Source organism: Eptesicus fuscus, chromosome 21 (genome assembly GCF_027574615.1).
Source record: "Eptesicus fuscus isolate TK198812 chromosome 21, DD_ASM_mEF_20220401, whole genome shotgun sequence".
Lineage (NCBI taxonomy): Eukaryota > Metazoa > Chordata > Mammalia > Chiroptera > Vespertilionidae > Eptesicus > Eptesicus fuscus.
In genome coordinates this window covers 13,518,952-13,532,033 of record NC_072493.1, presented here as the reverse complement: position 1 = coordinate 13,532,033, position 13,082 = coordinate 13,518,952, and the positions used below count along the sequence as shown (strand labels likewise).

Sequence of the window (13,082 nt, the reverse complement as noted above, 5' to 3'; positions counted from 1 at the left end):
AAAGCTAGCTCTCAAGTCTGAGCTGCAGCCTGCGACCTCCGGTGGGGTCCGGGACTGGGGTGGAGGCGAGAGGGGGGCTGTTGGGAGAGGAACTGCTCACATCTGGATGTGGTCAGCCCGGAGGCCGGACTAGCTCCTCCCTCTTCTACCTATTCCTCTCCATCAACTCCCCCTTTCCAGGTGTCCCTCCCCTCCACACACACTTGAGCACATTCCTCACTCGCTTTGATTCCACCTCAGCCCCTGAGCAGCTAGGTGGGGAAGGAGTCATTCCTGGAAACTAGAGGCAGCTACAGCCGGCGTCAGTCTCGGCCCTAAACGGAGGTGGGAGGACGCTCGCGGGCCGTGGGGCTCCGGGACCCCCATCCTACCTCTCTGCCGGGCCGCAGACTGTGCACCCTCGGAACTCGCTTTTTGCTCCCAATGAATGGGAATCGGACGCGCGTGTAGATAGCAGATGGGGATTATATAACCATGTCACACGTATGTGTTGAGCAGAGTACACATCCTTGTTTAGACGTGTGAAACGTGTGCGGCGCGGTGCACAGATGTGGGGGTTCACGGAATTTGCGTCTCCTCGTCCCAGCCCTTCCACAAGGTACCGCCAGGCCTCCGGCCGGTCCCAGCCGCTAATCCGGAGTTTGCGCGTGCGCGACTCCACCTTAGGCTCCTCCCCTGCTATGGAACCCCGCCCTCGCCACACTTTACGGCCTCGCACGCCACTTTTACTGCAGATGCTGCCGCTGTTGCCGCTGCCCCTACTACCGCGGCTGCTGCTGGTGAAGTGAGGTGAGGTGTGGTGTTGGGCCGGTGTCGCCGGCGACCGGGGAGGAGTTGGGGAGCAGGACCGCCGAGGGACGGCAGGGACGACGGGTTAGCTGCTGCTGTGTCCTCAGCTCCGGTCCCGTCTGCGCTGCCGCAGGGAGGCCGCCCCGGCCCGGCGAGCCGAACCAATGCTGGATCTGGAGGTGGTGCCTGAGCGCTCTCTGGGGAACGAGCAATGGGAATTCACGCTGGGTAAGTATGGGGTCCTCCCTCAGAACCCTATTCTCTGGTTCTTATTTCCCTCCGGGCCCTTCCCGCCTCTGGTCTCTGCCCCTCACTCCCTAGTGCCCGCGGCTTGTCGCCTCTTCAGTCCTATTGGCTTTTGGGGCTCCAGGCACTAGATACCCGCTCCAACCGGCCCGACCCGCCCGTCTGTGGCTCAGCTGGGCCCAGACGCCCTCGCCTCAGGCCTTAACCGGGCCCCTCCCGGGACTGTGGTACGGTAGTAATAATAACAACAATGACCGACACGCCCCAAACACTGAAGACTAGCTCTGCTTTGTGGTGCGTAATTATCTCTAGTCGGCCTTCTGGGGGTCTAAGGGTCGGTACTAGTGTTATTCCTAGTCGCTATTTACTGATGGAATAGTTGAGAAGTGACTGACACTCCTAAACGCCACAACAGGGTGTCTCCCTTTGCTTTTCTGGTCTATGAGTTGCCTCTTCGAAAGGGGAAACCTAGCCCTCTCCCCCATCCCTTAATCTGGTGTTGGGAATCTGGTCAAAGGAGTTGGTTGAGGAGAGTCTGTGTGTTAAGGGAACTTCTGACTTGTTTCCTTCTCGTTTTTAAATGTGGTCGATGTGGCGAGGTAATCCTAAACCCAGACCTTAGCTGAGAATGAAATAGGAGTTCAGGAAAAGTAACATTTAGTTTGTAGAACATTCAATTTGGTCGTTTTGGGAGTTTTTTTGGCCCAGTTTTCCTCATCCCCAATGCCACTACCTTTATATGTACAAATATTTGCATTCAGTAAGCCCTGTGTGTGTTTACTTTGATGTTCCAGCACTAGGAAAAGGGGGTGGGGAGCAGGTGTTGGTGCTGTTTGTTTGTGCAGGCCTGAACTTTTGTCACACTAATTTGAGCTGCTGGACTGAGTCAGCTGCTCTGTTGGGCTATAACTTATCCTTGAATCTGGAAGACTCACATCTATGGAGACAGGGTACATGAGAAACTGGTAGGGCCCTGCTGGTGCTCAGTTGAACTATAAACCTCCTCTGGATTGTAGGAGCCAGTTTTATTGAGAGGTCCTAGTCAACTTCTCTCATAACTAACACCACTCCTACAGAGTTCTTCCCAAAATTTCAGCTGGTATAAAACACCCCAGCCTCTGTTGTGAAGCAACAAGAGCCTGATTTGGGGAGGCTTGTGATATCTTTGCCTCCAGACACAATCATCATGCTGGTGCAGTTTGGCTTCTAGTTAGGGAATAACCTTTCCATCCACAGCTTCTGCTCACACCAGGATTTAACAGGTCAGAGCGAGAACCACAACCATAGCTTCAAATTGAGCTTGATGTTATGACTTAGTTGTGGATCTCTGTGGTACAGAGTCTTCTTGACAAAAGTAGTGATTAGGATGTTAGTTGAGACCAGGATTTTGAAAAAAAAAAAAAAAAAAAAAAAACTAGGTGGGAGAGCAAGACTTCTTTTGTCAACTGTTGTTTTGATACCGTAACTCCCACTTTTTAAAAAAAGTATATTTTTATTGATTTCAGAGAGGAAGGGAGAGGGAGAAAGAGATAGAAACATTGATGATGAGACAGAATTGATCTGCTGCCTCCTGCACACCCCCTACTGGGGATCAAGCCTGCAACCCCGGCTTGTGTCCTTGACCAGAATCAAACCCAGGACCTTTCAGTCTGCAGGCTGACACTCTATCCACTGAGCCAAACTGGCTAGGGCCCACTTCTAACTTTTCCCAGTTTTCAGGAGTCAAGGGTTTGGGCTGTTTTTTCACACTGTCTTAATAGCAACCAAAAACAGTGAAAAGAGCATTTCTATACAGTGGGTCTAGAATTAAACTTTGGGGAAAGGCTCATAAAGGGTGCCTGAGCCTTAATGTTTTCTTTGTGGGTCTTAAAAGTCACTTTAAAATCCTGTCTGCCTAAGAGATGGTGGTCATTTAACTCTTCCAAACTAAAATAAAAGTTAGTCCTCTCCCCAGCCCTCATACATCAAAACTGCAATTGGGGCTGAATTACATTCCTAGGCTAGAGAACCAGGCAGTGCTTAATTCAAGTCACCACAACCTTGAAAGGTAATCTCCGTTTGAAGCTGAGGCTCAGAAAGGTAGAGATGATAAAAAATAGGGGACAGGGATATTTTGCTCCCACTGCTCTACCCTTCTGAGGATATGCTCAGTTTTGTTTCTAGGTTTCTTTTTGGAATCTGTGCTAATGCAAATGTATCTAGACCTTGCCATTATCTGCCTGGCATCATAATGGGGAGCTGCATCCAACTTCTTGGCTGCTTTCCTGGCCTTTGTTTGATGTTGGGAGATTAGAGAAATGCCAACAACACAGGGACAGGAAAACCTAGGCCAAGAGGAATCTCTGAGAATGCCACTGGTGACTTGGATCAGTGGTGGAGTAAAGGCAGTGCAAATTTGAGATGCTTTCAATGACATTTGCAGAATGCATTGGTGTGAAGGCATATCTGAATTTGTTTTTTAAATTTGTGTTGAAGCCCTGGCCAAGTAGCTCAGTTGGTTAGAGTGTCGTCTCCATAAGCCAAAATTGCTGGCTGGGTCTCTGGTTAGGGCACATAAATAAGTGGAACAACAAATCAATGTCAATGTCTCTCTCTCTCTCTTTCTCTCTCCCTCTCCCCCCTCTCCTCTCCCTCTCTCCCTCTTTCCCTCTCTCTCTTTTCTCCTTCCTTCCTCAGAAATCAATAATTTAAATTTTTTAAATAAATAAGTGTTGAAAATGCCCAAAGAGGGTAGATTTAAAGGGTCACTAGAGAATAGCCTTCTCTGAGATTATCTTGTTCCAGAGGGACTGAACGCTCTGTTGAAGGAAGCATGTACCTCTGGACTCTGCTTACAAACATTGAAAATTGAATAAGAAATGGTCATATGTTCTGAACAACTTAGTCTAGTGGGAAGGAAAGATTACAGAAATAGTGTGTTTTATTGTAATGGCATAGAAGTTGTATAGGGTGCTATGGAAGGAGAAAAGACACTTGATCTGCAGAGTTCAGGGGGAAGGCTTCCTGTCAAAAACCTACAGGAGCCCGGCCAGTGTGGCTCAGTGGTTGAGTATTGACCTAGGAACCAGGAGGTCACGGTTCGATTCTCGGTCAGGGCACATACCCGGGTTGCAGGCTCGATCCCCAGTGTGGGCGTTCAGGAGGCAGCCGATTAATGATTCTATCTCATCATTGATGTTTCAATCTCCCTCTCCCTTCCTCTCTGAAATCAGTAAAAACATATTAAAACAAAAAAACATTACAGGAACCAGTACTATTCCTGGAGCAGCTAACATCAGGAGGACCCTATCAGAAGGCTACTGCCAGATTTCTTATCCAAACTGTCCATACGTATAAATCTTCCAACCGAGTTAAAACAAAAACAATGGGCCTGACCCATGTGTTTCAGTGGTTGAGCATCAACCTATGAACCAGGAGGTGTCACAGATCGGTTCTGGTCAGGGTACATGCCAGGGTTGTGGGCTCTATCCCCAGTAGGGTGTGTACAGGAGGCAGTCAATCAATGATTCTCTCTCATCATTGATATTTCTATCTCTCTCTCCCTTCCTCTCTAAAGTCAATAAAAATATGTTTAAAAAAACACAATGGGAAAGGTAGATGGTATGTAAGGAGCCATAAGCAATTGGATATTATAATTAGAGCACGATATACTGCTGGAAGAAGAAAATAGGTTCCCTAGATTCCCAATTCTCTTTGGTAGTAGCTGCCTGGGACACTATCAAGGAGTCTCTGGGTTCGCTGGAAAAGAGGATACCTGGAGTAAAGTGTGTTATGGGATGGGTTTAGGAAGAAAGTTTAGAGACTAGATTTAGAAAGATGAGGAATCTAGAGGTTCTGGTTTGAATGACTGTGTAGATGTAGAGGTCAGAATTCAGAAGAGAAGCCAGATTTCAGAGAGTTGAATAACACATATACTGTCCTTGCACTCATAAAGCTATGTCTTTGTTTTTGGATTGTCTGGGACTTTGTTTTAAATTGCCTCTGTGTGTGTATCTTCTTGTTTGAAATATAATGTGTCTTTTTGTTTGAAAACATACTTTTTGGTGTTCCCTGTGAGTCCCTGGAACTTTTGAGAGGCCATTGCTATTGGGATTTTTTAACGGGAGCAATATATAAGTATTTATAATGGGCCATCAGTTCACAAATCAAGTGTTAAGATTTAGAAGATATTTGTGAGTAGATAAATAAGAATCCAGTAAAAATCCTTAGTAAAATAAGTTGATTCTGGTAGGTGTGTGATTTTTAACTTTTAATGAGCCCCTACAAGTAATGTGTTTCTGCAGACTCTCATTTGAGAAATGAAACAGATGCCACAAAGGAAGAGAGGAAGGAACTTTCCTAGGGTATACGTAGTTCATGGCACAGTGAGAACCAGGCCTCAGTCTCCAGAGTTATGCAGTCAGTGCTTTCTCACTCTTGGTTCATGCTGACTTTGCCTTCTCAAAGAAAGCTCTTTGCTTGGGATCACCACAAAAGTCCCCATTTATGTATTAACTCCCTTCCTTGATACAATTCAGCTATTCCCTTAGTGCTCGCTGCTAACTTTATTCTAGCTCTTACTGCTTATTGAACTTTGAACTTAGTCTTATTTCTATAAACCTTAGCGACACCGACCCCAGACTTTACTGCAGGCACCAATACCTAGCACAGTGGTAGATGTTAGTAAATGGACAACCCAAGTAACCCACACAGGTGTCCTTGCTTTATTTCAGGAATGCCTCTGGCTCAGGCAGTAGCCATTCTTCAGAAGCACTGTCGCATCATCAAAAATGTCCAGGTTCTCTACAGTGAACAGGTGAGTAGTAGCTGATTTGTTTACTGAAATAGCATCCCTAATCAGTGAGTCATCCCCAGAGTTTGGTGATTTGGGAGGGGCTGACTCGCAGGGATTGTTGGGTCAGTGTATTTGAATAGGAGACTCTTCAGCACTAGTCAGTTACCAAGCACTTTTTTTTTTTTTTTAATTCTAAAACTTTTGGTCTTGATAACCTGGTGCTGCCAGGTTTTGAGGAGCAGCAATAACTGAACATGTGTGTGTGCACGCGCGCGTCCATCCATCCCTGAAACAGGGACTTTTCAGTGGGTGGTCACCTCAGACTATCTGGTCTTCTAGGGTACTTGCTTTCCATTTATTATTTCTTGTCCAATTTATTGTAGTCTCTATTAAATGTTGGTCAATTGTGCCAGGAATTAACCCCTAGAGTATAATGTTGCATGTACCTACAAAGACCTTTTTAGCCCAGCTGGCATGGCTCAGTGGTTGAGCCTCGTCCTATTAACTAGGAAGTCACAGTTCCATTCCCGGTCAGGGCACATGCGTGGGTTGTGGGCTTGATCCCCAATGTGGTATGTGCAGGAGGCAACCTATCACTGATTCTTTCTTATCATTGACTAGAGGCCCGGTTCACAAAATTTGTGCACTCAGTGGTGGGGGTGGGAGTCCCTCAGCCCAGCTTGTACCCTCTCACAGTCCAGGCACCCTCTCACAGTCCAGGAGCCCTCGGGAGATGTCCCACCGACGACGGCTTAGCCCTGAGGGGAGTGGGCCTAAGCCTGCAGTCGGACATCCTTAGTGCTGCCTTGGAGGCGGGAGAGGCTCCTGCCACTGCCGCTGCTTGCTAGCCATGATCCTGAGCAATGCTCCCCCAATGGGAGCGCACTGACCACCAGGGGGCAGCTCCTGCATTGAGCGTCTGCCCCTGGTGGTCAGTGCACATCATAACGGGTCGTTCTGCTGTTCGGTCTAGTTGCATATTGGCCTTTTACTATAAGGATAGGATTATTTAGGATGTTTCTATCTCTCTCCCTCTCACTTCCTCTCTAAAATCACTAAAAATATATATTTTTTAAAAACAAACAAAACGACATTTTAGTTTCCAGTAAGAGTATACTTTAGGTTAGCACCAGAGAAGAATTTTCTGAACATCAGAATTTTTAAAATAATATTTGATTTTTTAAGTATGTAGAGTTAGAAGCTATTTTCCATAGGCCTTTAGAAATAGGATTTTTCCATCTCTCTAAAAATGCAATTTCCCTTCCACTGACTTTTTTGAAATCTGTGATTCTTCTATGACAGACCATGTGTAGCAACCTTTGTGGTGCTGTATGTGTCACAAACCTCAGGGAATAGTTTTGCTCCTATACAGGCTACAGGCTGTCCTTAAGTGGCTTTTCTGAGGCCGTTTAAGTACCAATTTGATTATTTCAGTTGCATTTTTTTCCAATTAGTTTCAGATCCTAAAGCAAGTGACAGATTATTTTTGGCATGAAGGATTAGAAGTGGGTACGATTTTTGTGAGGTTTCTCAGTTTCACTTTAGTGTCAGAGATGAGCCTGTCACCTATACCGAGAAATTATGTTCGTACTGTCTGTACCCCTCTGCATCTTCAAACAAGTGCTTGGATATTCTTGTGGTACTTACCACAGAACAAGGGACTCGTAGGAGTGAGCAGAGGCTCTTTGAACCACAGAGTCAAAGTGACCTGTCATTTATAAAGTGAAGAATAGTAGCTTTTCCTCTTTGTTTCAGGTCATTCATCACCTAATCTGACTTTCAGTGTTAGACCATGAGGGAATTACAAGAAGCAGGAATCAAAATGGGAAGCAGCTTAAGAAAATTGGCTTGCCTTAGCTGATTTGGCTCAGTGGATATAGCGTCAGCCTGGAGACTGCAGGGTCCCGGGTTCGATTCTGGTCAAGGGCACATGCCCGGGTTTTGAGCTTGGTCCCCAGTGGGGGGCGTGCAGGAGGCTGCTGATCAATGATTCTCTCTCATCATTGATATTTCTATCTTTCTCTCTTCCCTCTTCCTCTCTGAAATCAATAAAAATATATTTAGGGGGGGGAAAAAAGAAAATTGGCTTGCTTCTTGAACTTATAATTTGCAGATTTAGTTTAATCAGATTTGGGCACCCCAAGATTAGATGCATTTGAAAATAGGCTTTCTTTCTTTTTATTTAAATATTTTTTTATTATTTCAGAGAGGAAGGGAGAGAGAGAAAAAAAACATCGATTGGCTGCATCCTGCATGCCTCCCATTGGGGATCAAGCCCGCAACCTAAAACTAGGCATATGCCCTGACTGGGAATCAAACCATGACCCTCTGATCCATAGGTCGAGGCTCAACCACCAAGCCACAACAGCCGGCCGTGTTTTATTTCTTATATCACTAATCTTATTGTCAGTCCATTTTTGGAGTACAAATAGTAGTTTTAGCATTAAACTAATTTTCCCCAATATCGTCTAACCAACTAGAATCAGTTAGAAAACTTGGATTTAATAATTAGTCTGGTTTCCTTCTGTGAAGTGGATATAGTTTCCTTATGATGGAATAATCTTTTGATGAGGATCAAGAAGAGTGGTCTCTCAGAGCTCTGATATAGTGCTTCTTACATGTGGTCCTTGCCTCTTCTGCCCTCCTCCTGTTCCTTTCCCATTTGTGTCCTTGCTTCCCATTAAGTGCAGAGAATAGTTTGACCTGTTAAACCTTTCAGAACTACCTTGTCTCCAGCAAATCACACCTTGGAAATTTTTTTATATATATATTTTTTGATTTTTTTTTTTTTTTTTTTTTTTTTACAGAGAGGAAGGGAGAGGGATAGAGAGTCAGAAATATCGATGAGAGAGAAACATCAATCAGCTGCCTCCTGCACTCCTCCCACTGGGGATGTGCCCGCAACCAAGGCACACACCCTTGACCAGAATCGAACCCGGGACCCTTGAGTCTGCAGGCTGACGCTCTATCCACTGAGCCAAACCGGCTAGGGCACACCTTGGAAATTTAATGTGCATATCAAGTAGCCCCATTTTTCTTAGAGGGAGAGGATGTTAACGACTTGCAATAGACAGCTTTACTGAACTGTTTCATATGGAGGACTGCATAGTGCCTGCTTAAGCACCACATAGTATGTGAGTTTTTTTGTTCTGGAGATATAAAGTACTAATAAAACATTGTGAAGATGATTTATTTGTTTCCTTTTAAAAATTGCTCAGTTGCACAAACAATTCTTTTTACATTTTTATTTATTTATTTTGCTTAGTTATGTCCTGCATTGTAATAATGCCAGGAAGAAAATGATCAGTTCTTGGGAGAGTATAAGAAAATCCAGATCCTCCTAGCATTCTTCCTCTAATCATGGATCTTGAAAGATGCTAAAATGTTGCTTCATCCTGCTTCCCCTATGGGCTGGCCCTCTCAGAAATGGAACTGTGTGTTCTGGGTTCAGAATAAGGTCAGGATTCATAAGTCCATTATCTTGTCTTGCTTGAGACCTAATGGTTTAGGCATTCATACAGCATTCTTCTGATGTTTGCCAGGCATGATGGTGCCACCATGGCCTGCTACCTTGTAGGGGAGCCATCTGTGCTAATCACAGAAGGCTTTTGGGAGAGAATTTTTCTACATATACCAGCAGTGGCACAGTCTTTCTCTCTCTGACAGCCACGCTTCTGTCATTCACTGCCGACTTTGAGACGCTTTATAAAGAAACTTCTAGCCCTGACCGGTTTGGCTCAGTGGATAGAGTGTTGGCCTGCGGACTGAAGGGTCCCAGGTTCGATTCCGGTCAAGGGCATGTACCTTGGGTTGGGGGCACATCCCCAGTAGATGTGCAGGAGGCAGCTGATCGATGTATCTCTCCCATCGATGTTTCTGACTCTCTATCCCTCTCCCTTCCTCTCTGTAAAAAATCAATAAAATATATTTTTTAAAAATTAAAAAAAAGAAACTTCTCTAAATCCTTTTGAGAACTGTGTGCCAATTTCAAGAAAGGGCAGAGTTTTGGATGGTCCTGTTTTTCTTTTGCTGGCCAACCTGGTTAGGGCTATGGAGAGTCTTCACATGTTGAGTCCTTGAATTGATTGCTTTGGCTAGAAGCAGCAGGTGGGGCATACATGAGGAAAGAGTGCAGTGTGGTGTGCTTAGTGCTTTCTGACCCACTACCTATGAAACTAGAGCTCAGAAGCTCTGAGAGTCACTTAAGGTCACCAGCTCACCTGAACTCAAGGCCAGCTTTGTCCACTATTCTGTGCTGCTGCTCTCCTCCCCCCAGGACTCAGAAGGGGCAAATGTAGAAATATGACTCCTTAGATCTTAGACTTGGGCCTTTCAGAAAGAAGCACATGTGATATGAGACGGTGGGGGGAGGGGAGGAAAGAGGAAGAGTGTCATCTCATACATAATCAGATCATAAAATACTTATTTGTCCTGGAATATGGTGTAAAACAGTCAAAAATAAAAAGTATTCCCTGTGGATGGTACAGCCTGGGAGTGAATGGATATAGGTTCAGCCGACATGCATTGAACATTACCTGCTGAGTTTGGATCCTCATGAGGCTTTTTCATGTGGTCTGCATTCCTCATCAACTGTTCTGTTTTGTGTGTTTTTTTTTAATGTTTTTTTTAATATATTTTTTTATTAATTTTTTACAGAGAGGAAGGGAGAGGGATAGAGAGCTAGAAACATCGATGAGAGAGAAACAACGACCAGCTGCCTCCTGCACACCCCCCACCGGGGATGTGCCCGCAACCAATGTACATGCCCTTGACCGGAATCGAACCTGGGACCTTTCAGTCCACAGGCCGACGCTCTATCCACTGAGCCAAACCGGTTTCAGCTGTTCTGTATTTTTGACAGCAGTAAACCCATGCTATAGATTTGTACCCTGGACCCTCAAAAGAAAGTGGCCTATATACTCACATAATTTTATTTTTTTTATTTTTTTATTTTTTAATAGATTTTATTGGTTTTTACAGAGAGGAAGGGAGAGGGATAGAGAGTTAGAAACATCGATGAGAGAGAAACATCGATCAGCCGCCTCCTGCACACCCCCCACCGGTGATGTGCCCGCAACCAAGGTACATGCCCTTGACCGGAATCGAACCTGGGACCCTTGAGTCCGCAGGCCGACTCTCTATCCACTGAGCCAAACTGGTTTCGGCTATACTCATAATTTTAGACCTTTCCCCAAGTATTATCACTCAAAACCTATAATAATACAGGCTTTGGAAAAGAGAGGCTCTTTTCAAGCCAATATTATAAAGTAGCAGCTGTAGGCTGGAAATAGAGCACACTGCATTCATGCAATAGTTTGTTTCTGGCTTCCAAACCTTGTTAGTTGGGGGAGGGAGTCTGCACTTATGTCCAATCTGTGTATTGCATTTATATTGTAATGCTTTCAGCAGGTGCTGGTAAGTAAATTGACTGTTTGGAGTGTGTTTTTTTATTTTGTAGTCTCCTCTAAGCCATGACCTCATCCTTAACCTGACTCAGGACGGGATCAAACTACTGTTTGATGCTTTCAATCAGAGACTTAAGGTAACTAAAGTTTCATGTCAGTCTGATTAATACGTGCTGTTGTGAGATGTTTCTGAAACTCCTAAGTGGGAGTAAACTTCCTTGGTTCAGAGACTGCCAAGAGGTAGCCTTGCCTGTTTCCCTAAAAAGAGAAACTGGGTCTGGTAGTTGGAAATATTCTGGGAAAGACTCTAGTCCTAGGCTCTGGAGGTGAAAGGGAAAGAGTATTGAGGATTTGGGGAACATGGTATGGGGAGTGGGCTTTTATATTAAATAGGAAAACGGAGGAGCTAAGTATATGGCATAGATTCTCCTGAGCCTTTAAAAAGGTACTAAAACTCAGCAATTCTTATCCTAGGTGTCTACCCAAGAAATGAAAACACATCCACAAAATAGAAAAATTTTAAAAATTTGTACAGAAATATTCTTAGCATAAGCAGAAGTGATTGTAAAAGCTTTATGCATAATAGACACAAGATGAAAAACAACCCAATGTTCGTCAGTGGGTGAGTGGATGAGCAAAGTGAACTATGTTCATGCAGTGAAGTTAATATGGCAAAAACTGGACAGTTTACTCCTGCCTCAACATAGATAGATCTCAAAAACATTATGCAGAAGAATTAAGTGAAATAAAAACAGTCACAAAGGACCGCCTTAAAAAGAAAGGTACTAACGATGAGGCCTAACGGCAGAATAGGACCACAAGATTTTAGTCAGGTTTATATATCTTACTTTATTTCATTCTTCGGTCAAATAACATGACTTAGAAGTTGAAAATTAGAGCAGTTCTTCCTAAAATGCTGAGATTAGGGCTCAATGCGTTTGAGGAAATGTAAACAAACAGCTTGCTGGTGTGCAGGGTTGTCTTAATTAGTGCTCAAGTGCAATTTACTAACACCTGCTTCAGTCCAGGATGTTTTTAATATACTATTTACAAATGCCTGGGCTTTACAGGTTAGTCATGTGACATCAGACTCATGCCCCAGAGTCACAAAGTTGAATGTGGCTCTGGGCAGTGGCATGTAAAGACATCATCCTGGTTAGGATATGGAGTTGTCTTTCCAAAAGACTTAGATACTTCCTAGTTCTAGACATCCCGTCACAGGTGATCTGCTGAGGAGATAAGATAGAATATGGAAAAAGAATCATTACATGAAATGAGAATTCCTCATTTATGATGATTTTTCAAAAGCAGGGTTTGATGTGAACATTCTTAGCCCCACATCTTCCTTGCCTCTCCTTGTGGACTTAGTTGTCCTGTCCTCACTGACCAAAGTTTCACACTGGGAAAAGGGAGAGGATAGCCTTCGGTGTGGCTTCATCGCAAATTGGGGAAAATTAATCTGGAAACACCTTTACAAAGAGTCATTTGCCTTTTACTTGGTAAAGCCACTTTAGGAAACATAACTTAAAAAGGTTATGGAGAGGGTAATGTTGCCAGATATTTATAGCAGGGCTTTTCATAGTAATGAAAAGCTGGAAGTAACCTAAGTGGACAACAAAAGGGGGTGGCTAGACAGCCCATTACAGAATCACAGCATGGTAAAGACAAAATCATGTATAGGTTGTTTATTAAAATACATTTCAGCCCTAACCGGTTTGGCTCAGTGGATAGAGCGTCGGCCTGTGGACTCAAGGGTCCCAGGTTCGATCCTGGTCAAAGGCATGTACCTTGGTTGCGGGCACATCCCCAGTAGGAGGAGGTGTGCAGGAGGCAGCTGATCGATGTTTCTCTCTCATTAATGTTTCTTT

At 44.4% G+C, this 13,082-nt stretch overlaps 1 protein-coding gene across 4 annotated transcripts in view; it reads left to right on the top strand.

The window, feature by feature from the left end:
- Positions 1-700: 700 nt before the first annotated feature.
- The window catches only part of PHAF1 (phagosome assembly factor 1), a 27,583-nt gene continuing 15,201 nt past the window's right edge, over positions 701-13,082 (top strand). For 2 of the 4 annotated variants that reach the window (XM_054710396.1, XM_008139889.3), the window contains exons 1-3: positions 796-1,017; positions 5,748-5,830; positions 11,268-11,351. In XM_054710396.1, coding sequence (XP_054566371.1) covers positions 954-1,017; positions 5,748-5,830; positions 11,268-11,351 — 231 coding nt within the window. In that variant the 5' untranslated portion in view covers positions 796-953. The other 2 variants (XM_028143082.2, XM_028143083.2) reach the window with 2 other exon arrangements.